The sequence below is a fragment of the Bos mutus genome, chromosome 21 (genome assembly GCF_027580195.1).
Source record: "Bos mutus isolate GX-2022 chromosome 21, NWIPB_WYAK_1.1, whole genome shotgun sequence".
Taxonomy (NCBI): domain Eukaryota; kingdom Metazoa; phylum Chordata; class Mammalia; order Artiodactyla; family Bovidae; genus Bos; species Bos mutus.
Window position 1 is genome coordinate 16,920,172 of NC_091637.1, and position 21,259 is coordinate 16,941,430.

At 38.4% G+C, this 21,259-nt stretch overlaps 1 protein-coding gene across 3 annotated transcripts in view; it reads left to right on the top strand.

Moving 5' to 3' along the window:
* The window catches only part of AGBL1 (AGBL carboxypeptidase 1), a 926,786-nt gene that overhangs the window by 668,446 nt on the left and 237,081 nt on the right, over nucleotides 1-21,259 (top strand). For all 3 annotated transcript variants that reach the window (XM_070358226.1, XM_070358228.1, XM_070358227.1), the window contains exon 22: nucleotides 1,625-1,788. In XM_070358226.1, the coding sequence (XP_070214327.1) occupies nucleotides 1,625-1,788 (164 nt within the window). The remainder of the gene's footprint in view (nucleotides 1-1,624; nucleotides 1,789-21,259) is intronic.

Here is a 21,259-nt window from a genome sequence, read left to right on the forward strand (position 1 = left end):
CACTTTTTCCCTTTTTATTTGCCTTGAAGTGATGGGACTGGTTGCCATGATATTAGGTTTTTGAATGTTAGGTTTTAAGCCAGCTTTTCACTCTTCTATTTCACCTTCATCAAGAGGCTTTTTATTTCCTTTTTGCTTTCTGCCATTTGAATGGTATTATCCACATATCTGAGGTTGTTGACATTTCTCCTGGCAATCTTGATTCCAGCTTGTGATTCATTCAGCCTAGCATTTTGCATGATGTACTCTGCATAGAAGTTAAATAAGCAGGATGATAATACAGAGACTTGATGTACCCTTTCCCCAATTTTGAACCAGTCCGTTGTTCTATGCCTGGTTCTAACTGTTGCTTCTTGACTTGCATACAGCTTTCTTAGGAGGCCAGGAAGGTGGTCTTGTATTCCCATCTCTTTCAGAATTTTCCGCAGTTTGTTGTGATCCACACAGTCAAAGGTTTCTGTGTAGTCGATCACACACAAGTAGATGATTTTTCTGGAATTCCCTTCTTTTCTCTATGATTCAAAGAATGTTGGCAATTTGATCTCTGGTTCCTCTGCCTTTTCTAAACTCAGCTTGTACATCTGGAAGTTCTCGGTTCACATACTGCTGAAACCTAGACTGGAGGATTTTGAACATTGCATTGCTAGCATGTGAACTGAAGACAACTGTACAGTCGTTTGAGCATTCTTTGGCATTGCCCTTTCTTTGCAACTGGAATGAAAACTGACATTTTCCAGTTCAGTTATATGTATACATACATCCTGTCCCTCTTGGACCCCCCTCAACCATCTCACCTACCTAGATCATCATATATACACTACCATGTTTAAAACAGATAACTAGCAGGAACCTGCTATAAAGCACGGAAGCTCAGTGCAGTACTCTATGATGAACTCATAGGACTTTGGTAAAGATTCACTGAGTCAATGCATGTAAAAGAGCTCAGAACAGAATGACACGTGGTCAACATTCAAGGTGCTTGCTAATTGTTAATAATATCATAGAGTATATGTCATGGCTCTGCTTTCATATGTTATCTTAGTACAGCTGAATATGTGGTTCTAAATAAATGGTGAGTGGTTTTTATTTATTTTTTGAGTTTTAGTGTTTTTACATGAAAGATCTCCTTCATTCTCCATTGTTTGGTAAATTTGTGGGAGAGAAAGGATATCTCATTTTTTTTTCTACAAGAAACTCTTTTAATTTATTATTGCTTTCTTTTGTATTTTGGCATAAGCAGACTTTTAGTCTCTCTTAGTAAGATTGTTTACAAACTTTTGTTTCAGCTGTGAAATCCTTTTGTAAAATATAGTTAGAAGCATTGCTGCTTTATCAGAAGTTGGCGGGGAGTGGCTCCTGGATCTTCAAGCACCCTCCTGCCATTCAATACCCCTAACCACTCATTATTGTCTTGGGGGTTCTCCCCTAAGGTTGATGTTATACAGGCTGAGAACTGCTGATCCATAAAGCACATGAGAAAACTCATTGGGCAGTGACTGACAAATACTGTTAATTCATCATTTCTGTGATAGATGTACATCCAGGAATCCTTCCTCCTAATCACAGATTGTCTTCACTGATTTCCACTCTGTTCTCACTGTTGACTGCTCTCTTTAACCGGCAGGGTCTACAGTTTGGTACTGGTGAGCTGGAGGAGATGGGAGCCATGTTCTGCTTGGGGCTCCTCGTCTTGGAACTCAAATCTGGAAGCTGCAGCCATCAACTCCTGACCCGCGCAGCAGCTCTGCTAAATGCTGAGGAAGAGTCTCTGGACGTCTACCTGCAAAGGTAAGTTGCTCACAAGTTGAACCTTTGTGTTTCCATCGGAGAATATCTCAGAAGTGAAAGTCACGTGGACCTATGGGTGTTTGATAAAGAAAAAAGCATGGAGAAACTGCCAAATGAAGGTAAGACAGTAGAGTTCTATTGGAGCCAAACTTGGGACATCCTGAGTTCTTGATGAAGACAGGGAGGAGGATGCTTACTTGTACATAAAAGCACATAGAAAGCTACGTACATTTATAAATATGCATTTTTATAAAATTTTGCTTATGACAAAGAAGATGCAGCTTAGCAACACACATACACACTTACTTATGTATGGTTTGACAGTTACATGTTTATATGTGTACAGGTATCATTTTGGAGTCATTAGTCAGCTCAGAAGAGGCAATCTCATCATTAATATCAGCACGCCTGGGGGACAAGGAATAATTTAATCTTCCCATTCTTAAATAGCAACATTCCGTCTCAGAATACATGATGCTGACGAATACGTTGGCCCGAGAACCTGACTCACAGCCATGTCAGGGAAAGGATGGGTCTCTGAGGATGGTGAGGATTGTTAATGAGTCAGGAGATGGATAACTGTTATCCACATGAACCCCTTTGATGCCCTGCACTTTAGGCAAATTGTATTTAGGTGGAAGAAAGAGAGATATAATGGCCAAGAGAGAGAAAAGAGTATCAACAAACATCAGAGGATGGAAGGAATGTCATTGCCCACATTTTAAGCAAAGGGAGGGAGAGGGGAATTGAGCCACTGGGGAAAGAAGTGGCTACCAATAGTTGAGGAAGCATCCTCACATCCAAAGGCAGAGAGAAAACCATTATATTGAGGTCTCTTACTTCCAGCTCATTTTCATGAATTTTCATCCTGCCACTGTTAGGCAGCCATTCCAATGTGACTTCTCACCAAATGGCCAGTCAAGCCTAGAAAGATCTAATAGCTTAAATTCATAATGCTTCGGAAGGCACTGGTTTTCTCTGAGATTTAATTACCTAAGTGCAGTAATTAACTTGCTTATCACACGATGCTATAGATCATAGACTCCGGTGACTTAAGTAAATCCAGGCCTCTTCCCTCCCCAGAGACACTGCACTGACTTCATTTTGACATCACAGCCGCTTCTGTCTGCCCCTGCTCCTTCCACGCCCCTCAGCACCCAAAGGCTTGGTGTGTTTGGCATCATGCTGGTATTTTAGCTTCTTTCCCTGACAGCAAGTGCTTCCATCTGCCAGGATGTATATTTCAACGTGTCTTTTCATCTTCGCCTTTGCTGAGCTATCTTGGGTGCAGACATGCCTGCGTTTTCTTTCTTTCTCTCCATCTTGGCCGCTCCCCCCACCACCTCCCGTCTCCTCTGCTGTTCACTGAGGAAAGATTGAGCAGACCTGGCATTGCTTGCTTTCCCTGAATTGATTGTGCCCGTCTGTTTGATCCAATGCAGTGAGGATTAGTTGCCTGTAAACTGGAACAAGAAGAAATCTATCAGAGAAATGCCTTTTCTAATTCAAGTCTAAAGAATTTGGTGTCAGGCTCCACATGCAGTGGTTTCTCTATGGGTGATCATAAGAGCAGGGTATTACCTTACCTCCATGCCATCCCTTATAACTAACTAGTAATTCCACACAACAAACTAGTAACTTTTCAGTTGCAACCTATCCAAGGATACTGAAGGTTGAAGTCTGACCCTTCTTGGGCTGGGGCAACTTCTTACAGGGCAGGATACCCACACATAGGATGTGATTCAGCTGTGTGTTTTGAAAAGTTTTCAATTAAATTTGAGAGGCATGGAATCTGGTGGAGAGCAACAGAATGAAAGCTGCCTCTTCCACCCAAACATTTGTATCATATGTCTACTCATGGAGATGGTTGATGGTGGTTCCCACCCAGAGGACATGAAAACTACTTGGTTGAGAGGGAAATCACCGTGAGAATGTCTTGACCCAGAAAATATCCCTTTCGGTAAGTGTATATTCATTAAGGGATGGCAGAGGAGATACTTGTTGGCTTGAAACCAGCAGCAAGCTGTTTGAGTACCTTTGATTCGTTTCCGATGAATAGAACTAAATCATGACGTATAATAATCAGCAGAGTGAATCCTAGGAATTGTGTTAGCAACAGGGCTCTTATTTTCATACAAAAGGGTGTAACTGTTACATATGCTTTAAACAGGAGACTTCTGCTGCCCTCTTCCCACCCCCTGGCCCATTCCTGACTTTTATCCTTGGGTGTGTTACCTTTATTTAATGTAATAGGATTATATATTTCAGAAAATTCTTCTTTTCTTGCACAGAAGTAAATGCTAGAAAAAAAAAAAGGCAATCATTGACCTGAAAGTTGCCTTAAAAATATGTGAGCATGTGTTATTTTGAGAGTCCTTTAGACAAGGCCCAGGAGTGATCTACTGGGCAGATAAAGCCTGGCTGTATGCTGGTGGGCATCGTGTTTTTTGACAATAGGTTTCATGCCTCATTTACCACAGAAATAATTAGAATGTAGTCAACATCCACAGAGCAACTCACCATTTTTCATGAGCGGATAAAGGGCAGAATGGTGGATGTTTGCCCAGTGACTGAAGCTGAAAATGAAATACATGCATGCTTTGTTTTTGGTTTTTCTTCTTTAGCTCTCTTCCCAGTTGCTCATTCAAGAGATGTCTGCAGACTCGTTAAGGCATCTTGGAACTTCTTGCCTTTCTTCATTCTGTCTCTTTCCTCTCAGCCTCATCCCTGGAAATTATTGTGTGTGCACTGCAGGAATGCTAAGCTGTTTCTTCCGGAGGGACCGTTTATCCATTGTGACAGGTCTTTTGCAAAATCATTTAATAGTTTTGCCGAGTCAGCCACTGTTCATCTCGATTTGTATCCCTCCATTGCCTCTCACTCTTCAGTTCAGCTACCCTCTCTCCATTCGTCCTTCCATTAATAACGACAGAATGTGCAGTCTCCAAGCTGAACCTTAGCAATGGCTTAACATCTCACTTATTCTCCCAAATTACAGTCTCGTTGCATTAACGGGGGGACCCCTTAGCATCCATATAAACTTGTTTCATCTCTTTAATTTGATGAAACAATACAGAAAAAATAAAAATCTTTCATAGACATTAAAAAACCTAACTATACTTTTTAAAATAATTATAGATACTTGATTTAAAACAAATGCAGTTTTGTTTTCTGAATATTTAATAAAATATAATTTGGAAATCAAACAACAACAATACAACCCTACTTCTGTCTTCAATCACCCATTATCCAACTACCTCTAGATAATCATTGTCAATATTTTGGTGAAATTAGATGACTTTTTTACATGTAAATAAACTGATTAAAAAACGCACTCAACAACAATATATAAGACTTCCTTTCCTTGCAACTTTATAAACACTTCTTTAAAAAAAAGAAATTACATTTACTTATTAATCTATTTACCATGCCTTGCAGCATGCAGGATCTTAGTTCCCTGACCAGAGACTGAACTTACCCCCTGCATTGGGAGTGAGGATTCTTAGCCAATGGATCACCAGAGAAGTTCCTAGATACTACATTTTAGAGAAACTTTGATTCACAACAAGATTGAGAGGAAGGTACAGAAATTTTCCATAGGCACCCTATCCCTTCATAGCTATAGCCTTCCCTGTTATCAACATCTCCCACCACAGTGGTAAATGTTTGACAATCAATGAACTAACACCGACACATCATTACCACCCGAAGTCCAGAGTTTACATTAGGGTTCACACGTTATGTTATACATCTAATGCATTTGGACAAATGTAAAATGACCTGTATCCATCATTATATATTATGCAGAGTAATTGCACTGCCCTAAAAGATCCTCTGTGCTCCCTCTACTCATCACTTCCTCTTCATCAACCTCTGTCAACCGCTGACCTTTTGATTGTCTCCATAATTTTGCTTTTTTCCAAAATATCCTATAGTTGGAATCATACAGTATTTAGCCTTTGCAGATTGTCTGTTTATCTCTAAGAAATACATATATTTAAGTTTCTTCCATGTCTTCTCATAGCTTTAGAGCTCATTTCTTTTTTTTAGCACTTGATAACACTCCATTGTCTGGATGTATAATATTAACAGTTTATTTATCCATCCATCTACTGAAGGACATCTTGGTTTCCTCCAGATGTGGGCAATTATGAATAAAACTGCTGTAAACATCTATGTGCAGGTTTTTGTGTGGAAATGTGTTCAACTACTTTGAGTAAATACCAAGAGTATGATTGCTGGATTGTATGCTAAGAGTATGTTTAGTTTTGTAAGAAACTGCCAAAGATCTTGCAAAGTGGCTACCTTATCTTACATTCCCACCGGCCATGGAAGAGAGTTCTAGTTGCTCTGCATCCTTGTCAGTACTTGGTATCATCAGCATTCTATATTTTGGCTGTTCTAATAGGTACATAGTGGTATCTCATTGTTGTTTTAATTTGCATTTCCCAGTTGACATAGAATGTGGAACATCTTTTCATATTCTTTATTTTCCATCTGTATATCTTATTTAGCGAAGTGTCTTTTAAGGTTGTTGACCCATTTTTTAATCACATTGTTTTCTTATTTTGAATTTGAAGAATTCTTTGTATATTTTGGATAACGGTCTTTTATCAGGTGTATTTTTTTCAAATATTTTCTCCCAGTCTGTAGCTTGTCTTTTCATGCTCTTTACATCATCTATCACAGAGCAGAAATCTTTCATTTTAATGAAGTCCTCCTTAACAATTCTTTCTTTCAGGGATTATACCTTTGGTGTTGTATCTAAAAAAATAATTACCAAAACCTAGGTCATCTATGCTTTCTCCTACCTCATCTTCTAAATACAGTGATTGTTTTTGCATTAAAATCTTTGCAATTTATAGGTGAAAAGTGGGTTCTATTTTAATCTATAGTTTGATCTTTTCTGATATGAATTACATTCTTCTATTTCATTATTTTTTTAATGAATTTCCAAATAATATATTTTGTTCTTTATTCTTTTAATCATTTAAAATTTATTTTTAAATTTAATTTCAATTTCTATGTTAAAGGTATTCAACCTCTGTTCATCCTGGATACTTCAAATATTTTCCCATTAACCTTTCACATTTTTTACATAATTTATTTATGAGTTGTTACCTGCCAAAAGTGAAAGCACTGGAATTTTAACTTAAGGTGCATTAAAATTATATTTTAAAGTGTGGCATTATAAAATATTTAAATGTAAAAACATTATAGTCTTTTTCATCTATTGACTATTTACCTATATTATTTTTTCAAAATCTGACATTTTATCCCACTTCTTCAGGTCTTTAATTTTCAACAAAATATTGTTGAAAATTTTGTATTCTTTCTGTACATCTTTTTCATATACTTACCTGATAATTATCACCAGCTTTTAATGTTCTTGTTATGCTAAAAAGTGTCTTTTTTCATCATAGATTGGTAAATAGTGGGTCTTAGTTACACATGAAGATTCTTACTCATTGATGTGCTTATTTGTAATTTCACTGCACTCTGTAGTTATACCTAAATGTATTTCCCTAGATTTTTCTTTTTTTCTAGATAAATCATAGCATCGCTTATAAATGTTAACAATTAGCTTTCCTTACTTGTTTTAAAAAAATACTTGATTTTATTTATTTATTTTAAAGATTTTTTTTTATGTGACAAACAAAGCCAGTGGAGGTGATAGAATTCGAGTTGAGCTATTCCAAATCCTGAAAGATGATGCTGTGAAAGTGCTGCACTCAAGATGCCAGCAAATTTGGAAAACTCAGCAGTGGCCACAGGACTGGAAAAGGTCAGTTTTCTTTCCAATCCCAAAGAAAGGCAATGCCAAAGAATGCTCAAACTACCACACAATTGTACTCATCTCACACGCTAGTAAAGTAATGCTCAAAATTCTCCAAGCCAGGCTTCAGCAATATGTGAACTGTGAACTTCCTGATGTTCAAGTTGGTTTGAGAAAAGGCAGAGGAACCAGAGATCAAATTGCCAACATCTGCTGGATCATGGAAAAAGCAAGAGAGTTCCAGAAAAACATCTATTTCTGCTTTATTGACTATGCCAAAGCCTTTGACTGTGTGGATCACAATAAACTGTGGAAAATTCTGAAAGAGATGGGAATACCAGACCACCTAACCTGCCTCTTGAGAAATCTGTATGCAAGTCAGGAAGCAACAGTTAGAACTGGACATGGAACAACAGACTGGTTCCAAATAGGAAAGGGAGCATGTCAAGGCTGTATATTGTCACCCTGCTTATTTAACTTATATGCAGAGTACATCATGAGAAATGCTGGACTGGAAGAAACACAGGCTGGAATCAAGATTGCCGGGAGAAATATCAATAACCTCAGTTATGCAGATGGCACCACCCTTATGGCAGAAAGTGAAGAGGAACTAAAAAGCCTCTTGATGAGAGTGAAAGAGGAGAGTGAAAAAGTTGGCTTAAAGCTCAACCTTCAGAAAACGAAGATCATGGCATCCGGTCCCATCACTTCATGGGAAATAGATGGGGAAACAGTGGAAACAGTGTCAGACTTTATTTTTCTGGGCTCCAAAATCATTACAGATGGTGACTGCAGCCATGAAATTAAAAGACGCTTACTCCTTGGAAGGAAAGTTATGACCAACCTAGATAGCATATTCAAAAGCAGAGACATTACTTTGCCAACAAAGGTTCATCTAGTCAAGGCTATGGTTTTTCTAGTGGTCATGTATGAATGTGAGAGTTGGACTGTGAAGAAGGCTGAGCGCTGAAGAATTGATGCTTTTGAACTGTGGTGCTGGAGAAGACTCTTGAGAGTCCCTTGGACTGCAAGGAGATCCAACCAGTCCATCCTAAAGGAGATCAGCCCTGGGATTTCTTTGGAAGGAATGATGCTGAAGCTGAAACTCCAGTACTTTGGCCACCTCATGTGAAGAGTTGACTCATTGGATAAGACTCTGATGCTGGGAGGGACTGGGGGCAAGAGGAGAAGGGGACGGCAGAGGATGAGATGCCTGGATGGCATCACTGACTCGATGGATGTGAGTCTGAGTGAACTCCAGGAGTGGGTGATGGACAGGGAGGCCTGGTGTGCTGCGATTCATGGGGTCGCAAAGAGTCGGACACGACTGAGCGACTGATCTGATCTGATCTGATCTGATGTTTTTAAAGTCTTTATTGAGTGTGTTACAATAATGCTTCTGTTACAATATTGTTGTTTTTTTGGCCATGAAGCATGTGGAATCCTAGTTCCTAGACCAGGGATTGAACCCACACCTCCTGCACTGAAAGGTCAAGTCTTAACTACTAGATCACCATAGAAGTCTCTGCTTGCTTTTTACTTTTATCTATAAACTTACTCGGTTTTGAGAATGTAGTATAAAGACAATAATGATTCTATGAGCAAATTCACTGTGAACCTCATTTGAAAATGAGAATAACTCTAAGTATTTAAGAGTTAAGTAAGATGTCTGATGGTTGGTATTAATGTTCAGTGTCTTATTTTTTAATTATTACTTTTCCTTAGCATATTAATTTAAAAAATCAGGATTGGATGATGAATTTTTTGGTGTGTCTAGAAAAATGACTATGACTTTGAATTAATAGTCTTAAATTATGTTAATAGATTTTATAATACTCACCCATTCTTAAAAATATAAGGAAAATATATTTGGCTGAAGATCTAAAATATTATTTTATCCTAGATATTGATGTTATTTACTGTGAGTAGAGAAATTTTTTTCCCTTTTTTGGGAGTAAAATATGTACTTCGTCTGTATTGTTCAATCATTAGAAACACTTTGCATTTCCTAGGATATTATCTGGAATATATATGTGTTGAACATACACATATTGCCAATCCAACCATCTGTGTCTCATTTATTTTAAACAAAAGCATTATTTTTCCACTTCTTATTTTCTCATATAAGATGTATTTGTGGCATTTGGCTTGTCTTATAGTCACAGTCAGATCATTTTAAAATTCAGTTTTGTCTAATTATTTGTGTTGTTCATCTCTGTCCATTCTGTGCAGTCATGTCCTCCTTCTTATTTTTATATTGATTCATCTCACTTGTTTGCTAGAGAACAACTTTTTTTTTTGTAAACTAAATCAATGGATACTTTTGATATATTAGTATACATCTGAATATTTTCCTATTTACTTTACATCACAGTTCCACTTTACGTACCAAGAGATTTCATTAAAGCAGTATAGGCTTGGTTCAATTTACTCTGATGTTTAAAGAGTAGTAATCAGCCTATTTTTTCTTTCTTTGTATGTATCTCATATATTTCTGCCTTACTAGTTTTTCCTGTTCATGAACACAAATATTCTTTTTCTACTGCATCAAAAATATTTCTTTACTTCTTTATTTTTAGGTTTAGGTCCTTTTGATTCATCTTGGATTTGAATACTCTGTCCTTTTCTGACAAGTCTTTCAGTTATAAGATAGCAGTGTTTCCATTATGTCTTCATTTCCTTTCACTAGGAGTGTTTGATATCTGTTTTCCCAACATATGGGTCTGTCCTCTCCTTTACTCTCATCACTTCTACCTTGTAATTATTTTTTTTCATATTTTAACAAATTTTTACTTTATAACAGTGTGGTTGATTAGCAACATTGTGTTTCCTTAAAGATGACACAATGAGCTAATTTACAGAGCAGACACTGACTCACGGGCCTTAGAGAACAAATTGATGGTTACCAGCGGAGGATGGGGAGGAGAGGGATAGATTGGGAGTTTGGGATTGACATGTACACACAGCTATGTTTAAAATAGATAACCAACAAGGGTCTACTGTTCATCAAGGGGATGCTGCTCAATATTCTATAATATCTTATAACTTTTAATGTCAGAGTCTGCAAGTGCTTCTAAAGTTTGCCCTCACAGATTCACTTTTCTGCAGCCTGGACTCTCCTCTGATGATGTGTTTTATTTTCAGACATGTTGCATTTTGGTTTCATTACACCTATTTCTTTATCTTGTCAGTTTTTTCTTTTATTCATGCTTACAAGATAGAGAGTTTTCTTTCCATTTGGATCTGTTATCTTTTTATTTAATGTTTCATGGATGTCATTTTCTGTGAATTTTCCTGAAACCTGAATAGGGGCGTTTTGCCAAGATAATGCACTGGTCATAACAAACACCCTCTTCCAACAACACAAGAGAAGACTCTATACATGGACATCACCAGGTGGTCAACACCAAAATCAGATTGATTATATTCTTTGCAGCCAAAGATGGAGAAGCTCTATACAGTCAGCAAAAACAAGACCAGGAGCTGACTGTGGCTCAGACCATGAACTCCTTATTGCCAAATTCAGACTTAAATTGAAGAAAGTAGGGAAAACCACTAGACAATTCAGATATGCCCTAAATCAAATCCCTTATGACTATACAGTGGAAGTGAGAAATAGATTTAAGGGCCTAGATCTGATAGGTAGAGTGCCTGATGAACTATGGAAGGAGGTTCGTGACCTTGTACAGGAGACAGGGATCAAGACCATTCCCATGGAAAAGAAATGCAAAAAAGCAAAATGGCTGGGGAGGCCTTACAAATAGCTGTGAAAAGATGAGAAGCGAAAAGCAAAGGAGAAAAGGCAAGATATAAACATCTGAATGCAGAGTTCCAAAGAATAGCAAGAAGAGATAAGTAGCCTTCTTCAGCGATCAATGCAAAGAAATAGAGGAAAACAACAGAATGGGAAAGACTAGGGATCTCTTCAAGAAAATCAGAGATACCAAAGGAACATTTCATGCAAAGATGAGCTCGATAAAGGACAGAAATGGTATGGACCTAACAGAAGCAGAAGATGTTAAGAAGAGATGGCAAGAATACACAGAAGAATTGTACAAAAAAGATCTTCACGACCCAGATAATCACGATGGTGTGATCACTCACCTAGAGCCAGACATCCTGGAATGTGAAGTCAAGTGGGCCTTAGAAAGCATCACTACGAACAAAGCTAGTGGAGGTGATGGAATTCCAGTTGAGCTATTTCAAATCCTGAAAGATGATGCTGTGAAAGTGCTGCACTCAATATGCCAGCAAATTTGGAAAACTCAGCAGTGGCCACAGGACTGGAAAAGGTCAGTTTTCATCCCAATCCCAAAGAAAGGCAATGCCAAAGAATGCTCAAACTACTGCATAATTGCACTCATCTCACACGCTAGTAAAGTAATGCTCAAAATTCTGCAAGCCAGGCTTCAGTAATATATGAACCGTGAACTTCCAGATGTTCAAGCTGGTTTTAGAAAAGGCAGAGGAACCAGAGATCAAATTGCCAACATCCACTGGATCGTGGAAAAAGCAAGAGAGTTTCAGAAAAACATCTATTTCTGCTTTATTGACTATGCCAAAGCCTTTGACTATGTGGATCACAATAAACTGTGGAAAATTCTGAAAGGGATGGGAATACTAGACCACCTGATCTGCCTCTTGAGAAATCTGTATGCAGGTCAGGAAGCAACAGTTAGAACTGGACATGGAACAACAGACTGGTTCCAAATAGGAAAAGGAGTTCATCAAGGCTGTATATTGTCACCCTGCTTATTTAACTTATATGCAGAGTACAATCATGAGAAGCGCTGGACTGGAAGAAACACAAGCTGGAATCAAGATTGCCGGGAGAAATATCAATAACCTCAGATATGCAGATGACACCACCCTTATGGCAGAAAGTGAAGAGGAACTAAAAAGCCTCTTGATGAAAGTGAAAGTGGAGAGTGAAAAAGTTGGTTTAAAGCTCAACATTCAGAAAATGAAGATCATGGCATCTGGTCCCACCACTTCATGGAAAATAGATGGGGAAACAGTGGAAACAGTGTCAGACTTTATTTTTCTGGGCTCCAAAATCACTGCAGATGGTGACTGCAGCCATGAAATTAAAAGACGCTTACTCCTTGGGAGGAAAGTTATGACCAACCTAGATAGCATGTTCAAAAGCAGAGACATTATTTTGCCAACAAAGGTCCGTCTAGTCAAAGCTATGGTTTTTCCAGTGGTCATGTATGGATGTGAGAGTTGGACTGTGAAGAAGGCTGAGTGCTGAAGAATTGATGCTTTTGAACTGTGGTGTTGGAGAAGACTCTTGAGAGTCCCTTGGACTGCAAGGAGATCCAACCAGTCCATCCTAAAGGAGACCAGTCCTGGGTGTTCTTTGGAAGGACTGATGCTGAGGCTGAAACTCCAATACTTTGGCCACCTCATGCGAAGAGTTGACTCATTGGAAAAGACTCTGATGCTGGCAGGGATTGGGGGCAGGAGGAAAAGGGGACTACAGAGGATGAGATGGCTGGATGGCATCACTGACTCGATGGACGTGAGTCTGGGTGAGCTCTGGGAGTTGGTGATGGACAGGGAGGCCTGATGTGCTGTGATTCATGGGGTTGCAAAGAGTCAGACACGACTGAGTGACTGATCTTATCTGATCTGAATGCTAGTGTCTGTTTCCTGTGGCTAATCATTTCCCAAAGTGCACCATTGCTCTGTGGGTTCTTATACATTGCAGAACATATTGCCCACTGGGTTGTTATGTCCTCCTCTTTCAACTTCTATTTCATTATTTTTGTTTATTCATCTTTAAATCATGAGAGCTCTATTATCTTAAAATTACTCAATAGCCCAGGGTTTAAATGCTTTTTAAAACAATTTGTAGTCTAGCTGCGTGCATGCAGCTTCTCCTGTTTAGTGTGAAGTAGCTTGATTTGTTGCTGTTCAGTCGCTAAGTCATGGCCGATTCATGGCGACCCCATGGACTGCAGCATGCCAGGCTTCCCTGTCCTTCAGGAATTTGCTTGGATTCATGTCCTTTGAATCAGTGATGCTATGTAACCATATTATCCTCTGCACCCCCTTCTCCTTTTGCCTTCAATCTTTCCCAGCATCAGGGTCTTTTCCAGTGTATCAACTCTTCACATCAGGTGGCCAAAATATTGGAGCTTCAGCTTCAGCATCAGTCCTTCTAATGTATATTCAGGGTTGATTTCCTTTAGGATTGACTAGTTTGGTCTTGCTGTCCAAGGGACTCTCAAGAGTCTTCTTGGTATAGGTGATGCTTTTTCTTCAATAATATGTTGTATTTTTGGCTTTGACCTGAAAGTGTAGATTTGGGGTGATTTCATTGCAGAAGTTAAGGAGAAAGGAAATGTTATATCTGTATCTTCAGAGACTCTCCGATTCCCTCAAGATGGTTGGTTAAAATTTACTGAATAAATATGTGAGCTAATTGATACTTAATATTATTAATGAACTTCTGTTCAAAATATGTTTATATTTTAGAATCCTATGGAGGGAAACTAATAGCAGTTATGATGATGATGGCGATAGTGATGACAGCAAATATTCATGTCAGTGATATGAAATCTCCATAATTTACTTGGTTCCAAATAGCTCCCTGGAAGGAAAGTTATGACCAACCTAGACAGCATACTAAAAAAGCAAAGACATCACTTTGCCAACAAAGGTCCATCTAGTCAAAGCTATGGTTTTTCCAGTAGTCATGTATGGATGTGAGAGTTGGACTGTAAAGACAGCTGAGTGGTGAAGAATTGATGCTGTTGAACTGTGGTGTTGGAGAAGACTCTTGAGAGTCCCTTGGATAGCAAGGAGATCTAACCAGTCAATCCTAAAGGAAATCAGTCCTAAATATTCATTGGAAGTACTGATGCTAAAGCTGAAACTTCAGTACTTTGGCCACCTGATGCAAAGGACTGATTTGGAAAAGACCCTAATGCTGTGAAAGATTGAAGGCAGGAGGAGAAGGGGATGACAGAGGATGAGATGGTTGAAAGGTGGACATGAATTTGAGTAGGCTCCAGGAGTTGGTGATGGACAAGGAGGCCTGGTGTGCTGCCATCCATGAGGTTGCAAAGAGTCAAACACAACTGAGCAACTGAACTGAGTACTTGTATAATCTCATTTAAATCTCTCAATAACTCTATGCACTAAATGTTATTATCTTTGTATTACAGATGAGTACATTGTGATTCAGAAAATATATGTGGCTTGCCTAAATGAGAGTGTTGATAAGTTGTAGAGCTGAGATTTCAATCTATACTGTTTTGCTAAAGAATCAGTATTTTTTAATGACTATGATGCAACCTCTTAGTAGATAATAATGACAATAATAATAATAGCTAACACATGTTAAGCATTTACTCTTTGTATGTCCAGGGCTATGTGTTTTGTATACATACGTCACTTCTTGCTTTATCTTTTAAACCAGGAATTGACAGATTTTTTCTGCAAAGGGATAGATAGAAAATATTTTAGTCTTTGTGGTCCATATGGTCTCTTTTGCAACTACTTAGCTCTGCTGTTGCAATGTGGAAGTAGCCGTAGCCAATATGGAAATATATGGGCATGGGTAGATTTCAATACAATTTTATTTACAAAAATAAACAATGACTGGATTTGTCCCAGTGAGCCAGTTTGCCAACTCCTGTTTTGAACAATTCTTTGAGGCTTTTACTATTATTATATCCCATATACAGATGGGGAAACTGGAGGTTAGAGAAGCCATATAACTTATCTCTCACCTGATAATAAGAATCAGATAGGAGTTGAACAAGCACAGAAGTCGAATCAGGCAGTATGACTCTGTATCCTTAATGCTTGTGTGTGCTCAGTCACTCAGTCACGTCTGACTGTTTGCAACCCCATGGATTGTAGCCCACCAAGCGTCTCCATCCATGGGATTCTCCAGGCAAGAATACAGGAGTGGGTTGCCATTTCCTCCTCCCCAGGGGGTCTTCCCAACTCAGGGATTGAAGCCATGTCTCCTGAGTCTCCTGCATTGGCAGGCAGATTCTTGACCACAAGTGCCACCCGGGAAGCCCTAGTATCTTTGATGCTTTGTGATGTCAGTACTAAGCCATGTGGGGTTTTTGATGAACAATGAATGACACCTTTTCTTCTCTCATAAATTCTAAACCAAATAAGAAATAAAACCCAGGAGCTAGATACGTTGTATGAAAATTACCTGATTTATTACTGGTAATAAAGAATTAGAGAGCATGGCCCCACCAGAATTGAACTTCCTTATCTAGAACCATAGGAGCAGGGCTGGCCTTGCTAACCTTATCGCATAGAGGAGCAATGAATCATATTGAGTTCAGGGAGAGAATGAGTATGTGGGTCACCAGCAGCTCATGCTAATTCAGTGCTCAGCAACTTCATGGCCCTCTTCCTCTCTTAGGCAGATACCAGTGAGGGCTGGAAGTGGAGTGCCAATGTCTAGGGACCAAAATGGGATATATAGTATTGGGGAGAAAGGTTCCCCACAAAGGTTCATGGAAACTCAGTGCTTCTGATTGTAAATTACTCTCTGTTTCCACCAATTCCAATTGTTGCTACATAGCAATTATAATGGTATTTATTTTCCCTTGTTGTTGGTCACCCTAAGCCCATAATATTTAGTATTTGAGAATAGTTTTAGCTTCACTCCATAATTGCAGGCAAACAAATGTCCACTGACTACAAGGAGGAATGTTGGAATGGAACTCAGTCTGGGAATCTGTTGGGACTATGAGTTACCACATATTGCTTTAAAACATTAAATGGTTCTCTAACTAGTCAAGGAAAGTGAATCATTTAGCCAGGAAGAAGTGTCCATCTTAGCAGGAAACAATAACAAAACTCCCCAGCTTCATTAGTAGTTAAAGAAAGGCTAATTCAAATATTTTTGGTATGATTCTATGCTGATTCTTCTATAATAAACAAAAAAATGAAGACTCAGTGTTGGTGCCTCTATGAAGAAAGAGCTTTAATAATATCATACAGCTATCTGTAAATTGGTTTACTTTCCTCTGGAGAAGAATTTGGCAACTTTCAAGAAGGTCCTTAAAACTTCTCATTTAATCTTGTTTCCAGCTTGACTATCCCTCAAGAAATAAACTTATCAGAAAACAGTATTTACTACATAGATATTTATAGCAATGAGACTTATATTCCCAAATAAATTTAACCCAAATTCCTAGTTGTGGAAAGAAAAAGAACATGGTTGATTATTTTCTAGAATACCACAAAACCATGAAAATACTGAGTGTCAATGCATGTATAAGATGATAATAAGAACAAACATTCATTAGAACCTTTACCATGAACTCGATGCTATACTAAGCATTTTATTAGTATTAAGTTATTTTATCATATAAATAATTTGTGTGATAGATCCTATTATTAATGGCTCTTTTACAAAGAAATTGTTCTACTGAGGTTAAGATGTCCGCCAAATGTCATGAATCTTGTAAAAGAACCACTAGCTTTTGAATTCAGTTCTGTTTCATGACAAGGCTCAAGTTCTTACCCTTTATGATGTTCAGAGTTTCAAATAATAAATGGAAAAAAGAAAAATTAATTAACACTCTACACATGCTGATTGTGGCTTCAGCAACATACAGAACCACTGTCAGAGATGAGGGCCTTCAAATGCATAGTCTAAAACTAATTTAATCTTACTGGTTTCTTTTTCTCTTTAGTCTCTAAAAGTATGTGTTAGATGAATGTATGTCACCATGGATTAAATGCTTAGCCACTCCTGGAGCTAAGAATTCAGAAAAGAAAGATGGTAGTGATTACAGACAGAGAGGGGTTAAAGTGAATTTTCTGCATAGTGCAGTTGTTATTTGCAAAACATTACCACCTGATAACAACCATGAATGTTATCTGACCTAAAAGAATTCCTATTTTACAAGTGATTCCCTGGGGCCCAGGGAGTCCTGAGTGGCCACTGTGTGCACGCATGCTAAGTTACTTCAGTCATGTCTAACTCTGTGACCCTATGGACTGTAGCCCACCAGGCTCCTCCATCCATGGGATTCTCAGGCAAGAATACTGGAGTGGGTTGCCGTGACCTCCTTGAGGGGATGGTCCTGACCCAGGGATCAAACCTGCATCTCTTATGTTTCCTGCATTGGCAGGAGGGTTATTTACCACCAGCATTACCCAGGAAGGCCCAAGGTACCGCTAGGTATAGTTAAGGGATTTACCTATTGCCAGTCAACACTGGGGGTCTCATTCAATTATGCCTCAGGCTTGTCCAAATGAAAGACCAGTCTCCTGCCTATGAATCTATAAACACCTGAAAACAGATAGGCCAGCGGCCCCTTGAAAAGAATTTCAGTCAAGAAAACTCATTCTTCCCCCTCTTTATCAACAGCGTGTCTGACTCTTTGCAACCTATGGATGGTTTTCTTGGCATGTGGACAGCCTAAGTTTATTCAGTGGCTTTTCATTAATTTTTAGAGTAATGCTTTTTCTCTTTATTTCTTAGTATTGCGTTATGCTTTTTGACACCCCATGAGCCCCTATGGCTCTTACAAAGAGTTAGCCATTTAGTATTAGGGTTCAAATCATTTCACCTGTAAGTTTACCAGATATATAGAGGATAGCAAAACTATGGATGTGACAACAAAGTTATGAGAAAAAAGGGAGAAAGGATGGAAAGCTGCTTTACAAGAGAAGAAATCAAGGTCATGATATTCAAACTAGAATATCCTCATGTGAATAAAAAGAATCAGAAATTTACATTTTTGGCTTGTAAGATCCTGAATTTAGATGACTCTATTGTTGGAGAGAAACACTAATTTTAAGTTTCTGTGAACATTTCCAGGTTATATTATTTTTCTTTACCCTCCCTGGTAACTTAAATGGTAAAAAATCTGCCTGCCAATGCAGGAGACACAGGAAACACGAGTTCAATCCCTGGTTGAGAAAAGCCCTTGGAGAAGGAAATGACAACCCACTCCAGTGTTCTTTCCTGGAGAATTTCATGGACAGAGGAGCCTGGTGGGCTACAATCCATGGGGTCGCAAAGAATCAGACACAACTGAGTAGCTAACACACACCTTGGTCATTTGTCCAATTCCCCCCTCTAAGAAGGAAATCAAGTAATCTAGACAAATCTATTGCATCTGAGATGAAATAATCTGTCATGGTTTTCTCTGTCTCACAGCTCTTCATGAAGCCCTCACTTTAGTACCCAACACAGTTTTTATCAAGGACATGTGGCTTAGTTTCACTGACGCTCAGTTCTGGTTCAAAATATTAACGCTGACAACTGGCTCTGTGACTTTGGGGAGGTGGCTTAACTTATTTACTCTCAGAATTTTTTAGCTTTAAAATTCAAGATCTTTAAATTCCTTTCCTCTTGAATACCTTATGTTTATTCTCAAGGCTATGGCCACTGACATCCCCACATTTCAACATGGGCTATGAGGTTACAACCCTACCTTTAAGACATAAAAGGCAGGGCTGTTGGATTATGCTAAGTGGTGCAAAGCTTGTATTTAGTTAAATGAAAATTAAATTTTATCTCCATGCTTACTGAGTAGATAATACAGGGACAAAAGCTTAATAGTCCTTAGGTTATAGAAAGGAGTTATAAATAAATGAGAAAAAGAGAGAGTAAAACAAATTAGTGTGTTGATAAGTGGATGTCACAAATTGAGAGACAGTAACATGGTGAGGAAGAATGTTAAACCAACCATGCAACATTAGAGGTAGAATCTGGTACAAGATGATTCTTTAAAAAGGATCTTAATATTCTTAACCCAAATGTTAATGTATACTGTATCCTTTTCCTAAAGGTGAAGACCTCGAGGGGGAAGGAGTTGTGATTCACATCTGCTTGGTCATTTTAATATCTTTAGATGCCTTGTCCAACTCAGACCCAGAAAATGTCCTAATAAGACAAAGAATATCTTCAGTTGTGTGAAAACTCATCCTAGACTTACTGATTCTGTTGTGGTGAGAGGTGAGTCTATAAGAAAAGTGGAGGCAACTCAGCATAAGTCAATATTGTTTCAGTACAATGAAAATGGAAACTGAATTAGAGCCATTGTGTTTATAATGACTTGGTACTCATCATTTTGTTATGTGGTGGTGTCCAGTCAGGGAAGCTGGCTAGTTCCTTCTCTTTTGCCAGAGTGTGGCAGAATAAATAAAATGAAGAGCAGAGTGGTAACTTGTCATAGCGATGGAACTGTGATAAAGGTTTGATAAGTCTATCAAATGCATATTGCTGCTATTGCTAAGTCGCTTCAGTCGTGTCCGACTCTGTGTGACCCCATAGACAGAAGCCCACCAGTCTCCCCCGTCCCTGGGATTCTCCAGGCAAGAACACTGGAGTGGTTGCCATTTCCTTCTCCAATGCATGAAAGTGAAAAGTGAAAGTGAAGTCGCTCAGTCGTGTCCGACTCTTCTCGACCCCATGGACTATAGCCCACCAGGCCCCTCCATCCATGGGATTTTCCAGGCAAGAGTACTGGAGTGGGGTGCCATCGCCTTCTCTGTCAAATGCATATATAATATATATATATATATATATATATACACTTATTTTGTTGTTCAGTCACTAATTCCTGTTGTACTCTTCGTGACCCCATGGACCTCAGCATGCCAGGCTCCCCGTCCTTCACTATTTCCAGGAGTTTGCTCAAAATTCATGTCCACTGAATCAGTGACGCTAGCTAATTATCTCATTCTCTGCCACCCTCTTTTCCTTTTGCCTTCAGTCTTTCCCAGCATTAGGGTCTTTTCCAATGAGTCAATTCTTTGTATCAGATGGCCAAAGTATTGGAGCTTCATCTTCAGCATCAGTCTTTCCAATGAATGTTCAGGGTTGATTTCCTTTAGGATTGACTGGTTTGATCTCCTTGTAGTCCAACAGACTCTCAAAAGTCTTCTCCAGCATCATAATTCGAAAACATTTCAATTCTTTGGTACTCAGCCTTCTTTATGGTCAAACTCTCACATCTATACATGACTACTGGAAAAACCATAGCTTTGACTACACAGACTCTTGTAGGCAAAATGATGTCTTTGCTATTTAATATGCTTTCTAGGTGCTTTCCAAGAAGCAAGCATCTTCTAATTTCATGGCTGAAATCACCATCCACAGTGATCTTGGAGCCCAAGAAAATAAAATTGGTCACTGCTTCTACTTTTTCCCCTTCTATTTGCCATGAAGCAATGGTATTGGATGCCTGATCTTAGTTTTTTGAATGCTGATTTTTAAGGCAGCTTTTTCACTCTCTTCATATATATATATATTTATGTAAAATATATATATTTATATATGTATATATATAAAATATTTGCATATTTATAGCATGTGTATGTTATCTTAAATGGAGCAAGCACTAGGAAATTATAATTATTATTAATTGCTACCTTATAGATGACTAAATGGAGGCTTTTGATGCTAAATGTTTGATAAAAGCCAAGCCACTACTATGTGGCTGATCTGTGACAAATACTGATCAATTTGATCCCAAATTTTTCTCCTGAAATGTATTTAAAATAATTCTTTAAAAAACTTATTTATAAAGTAGTTTCCAACCCAAAGGGGTTAAAAACTTAAGCCATGAAATATAATCCATTTTAATTGGTGTTCTTGACTAAAGAACTGGCTCCTCTGCATTAGATATGAAGATAACAACATCCCACATTAGAGATAGGAAATATACATGCAAATGAGTATCAGCATTC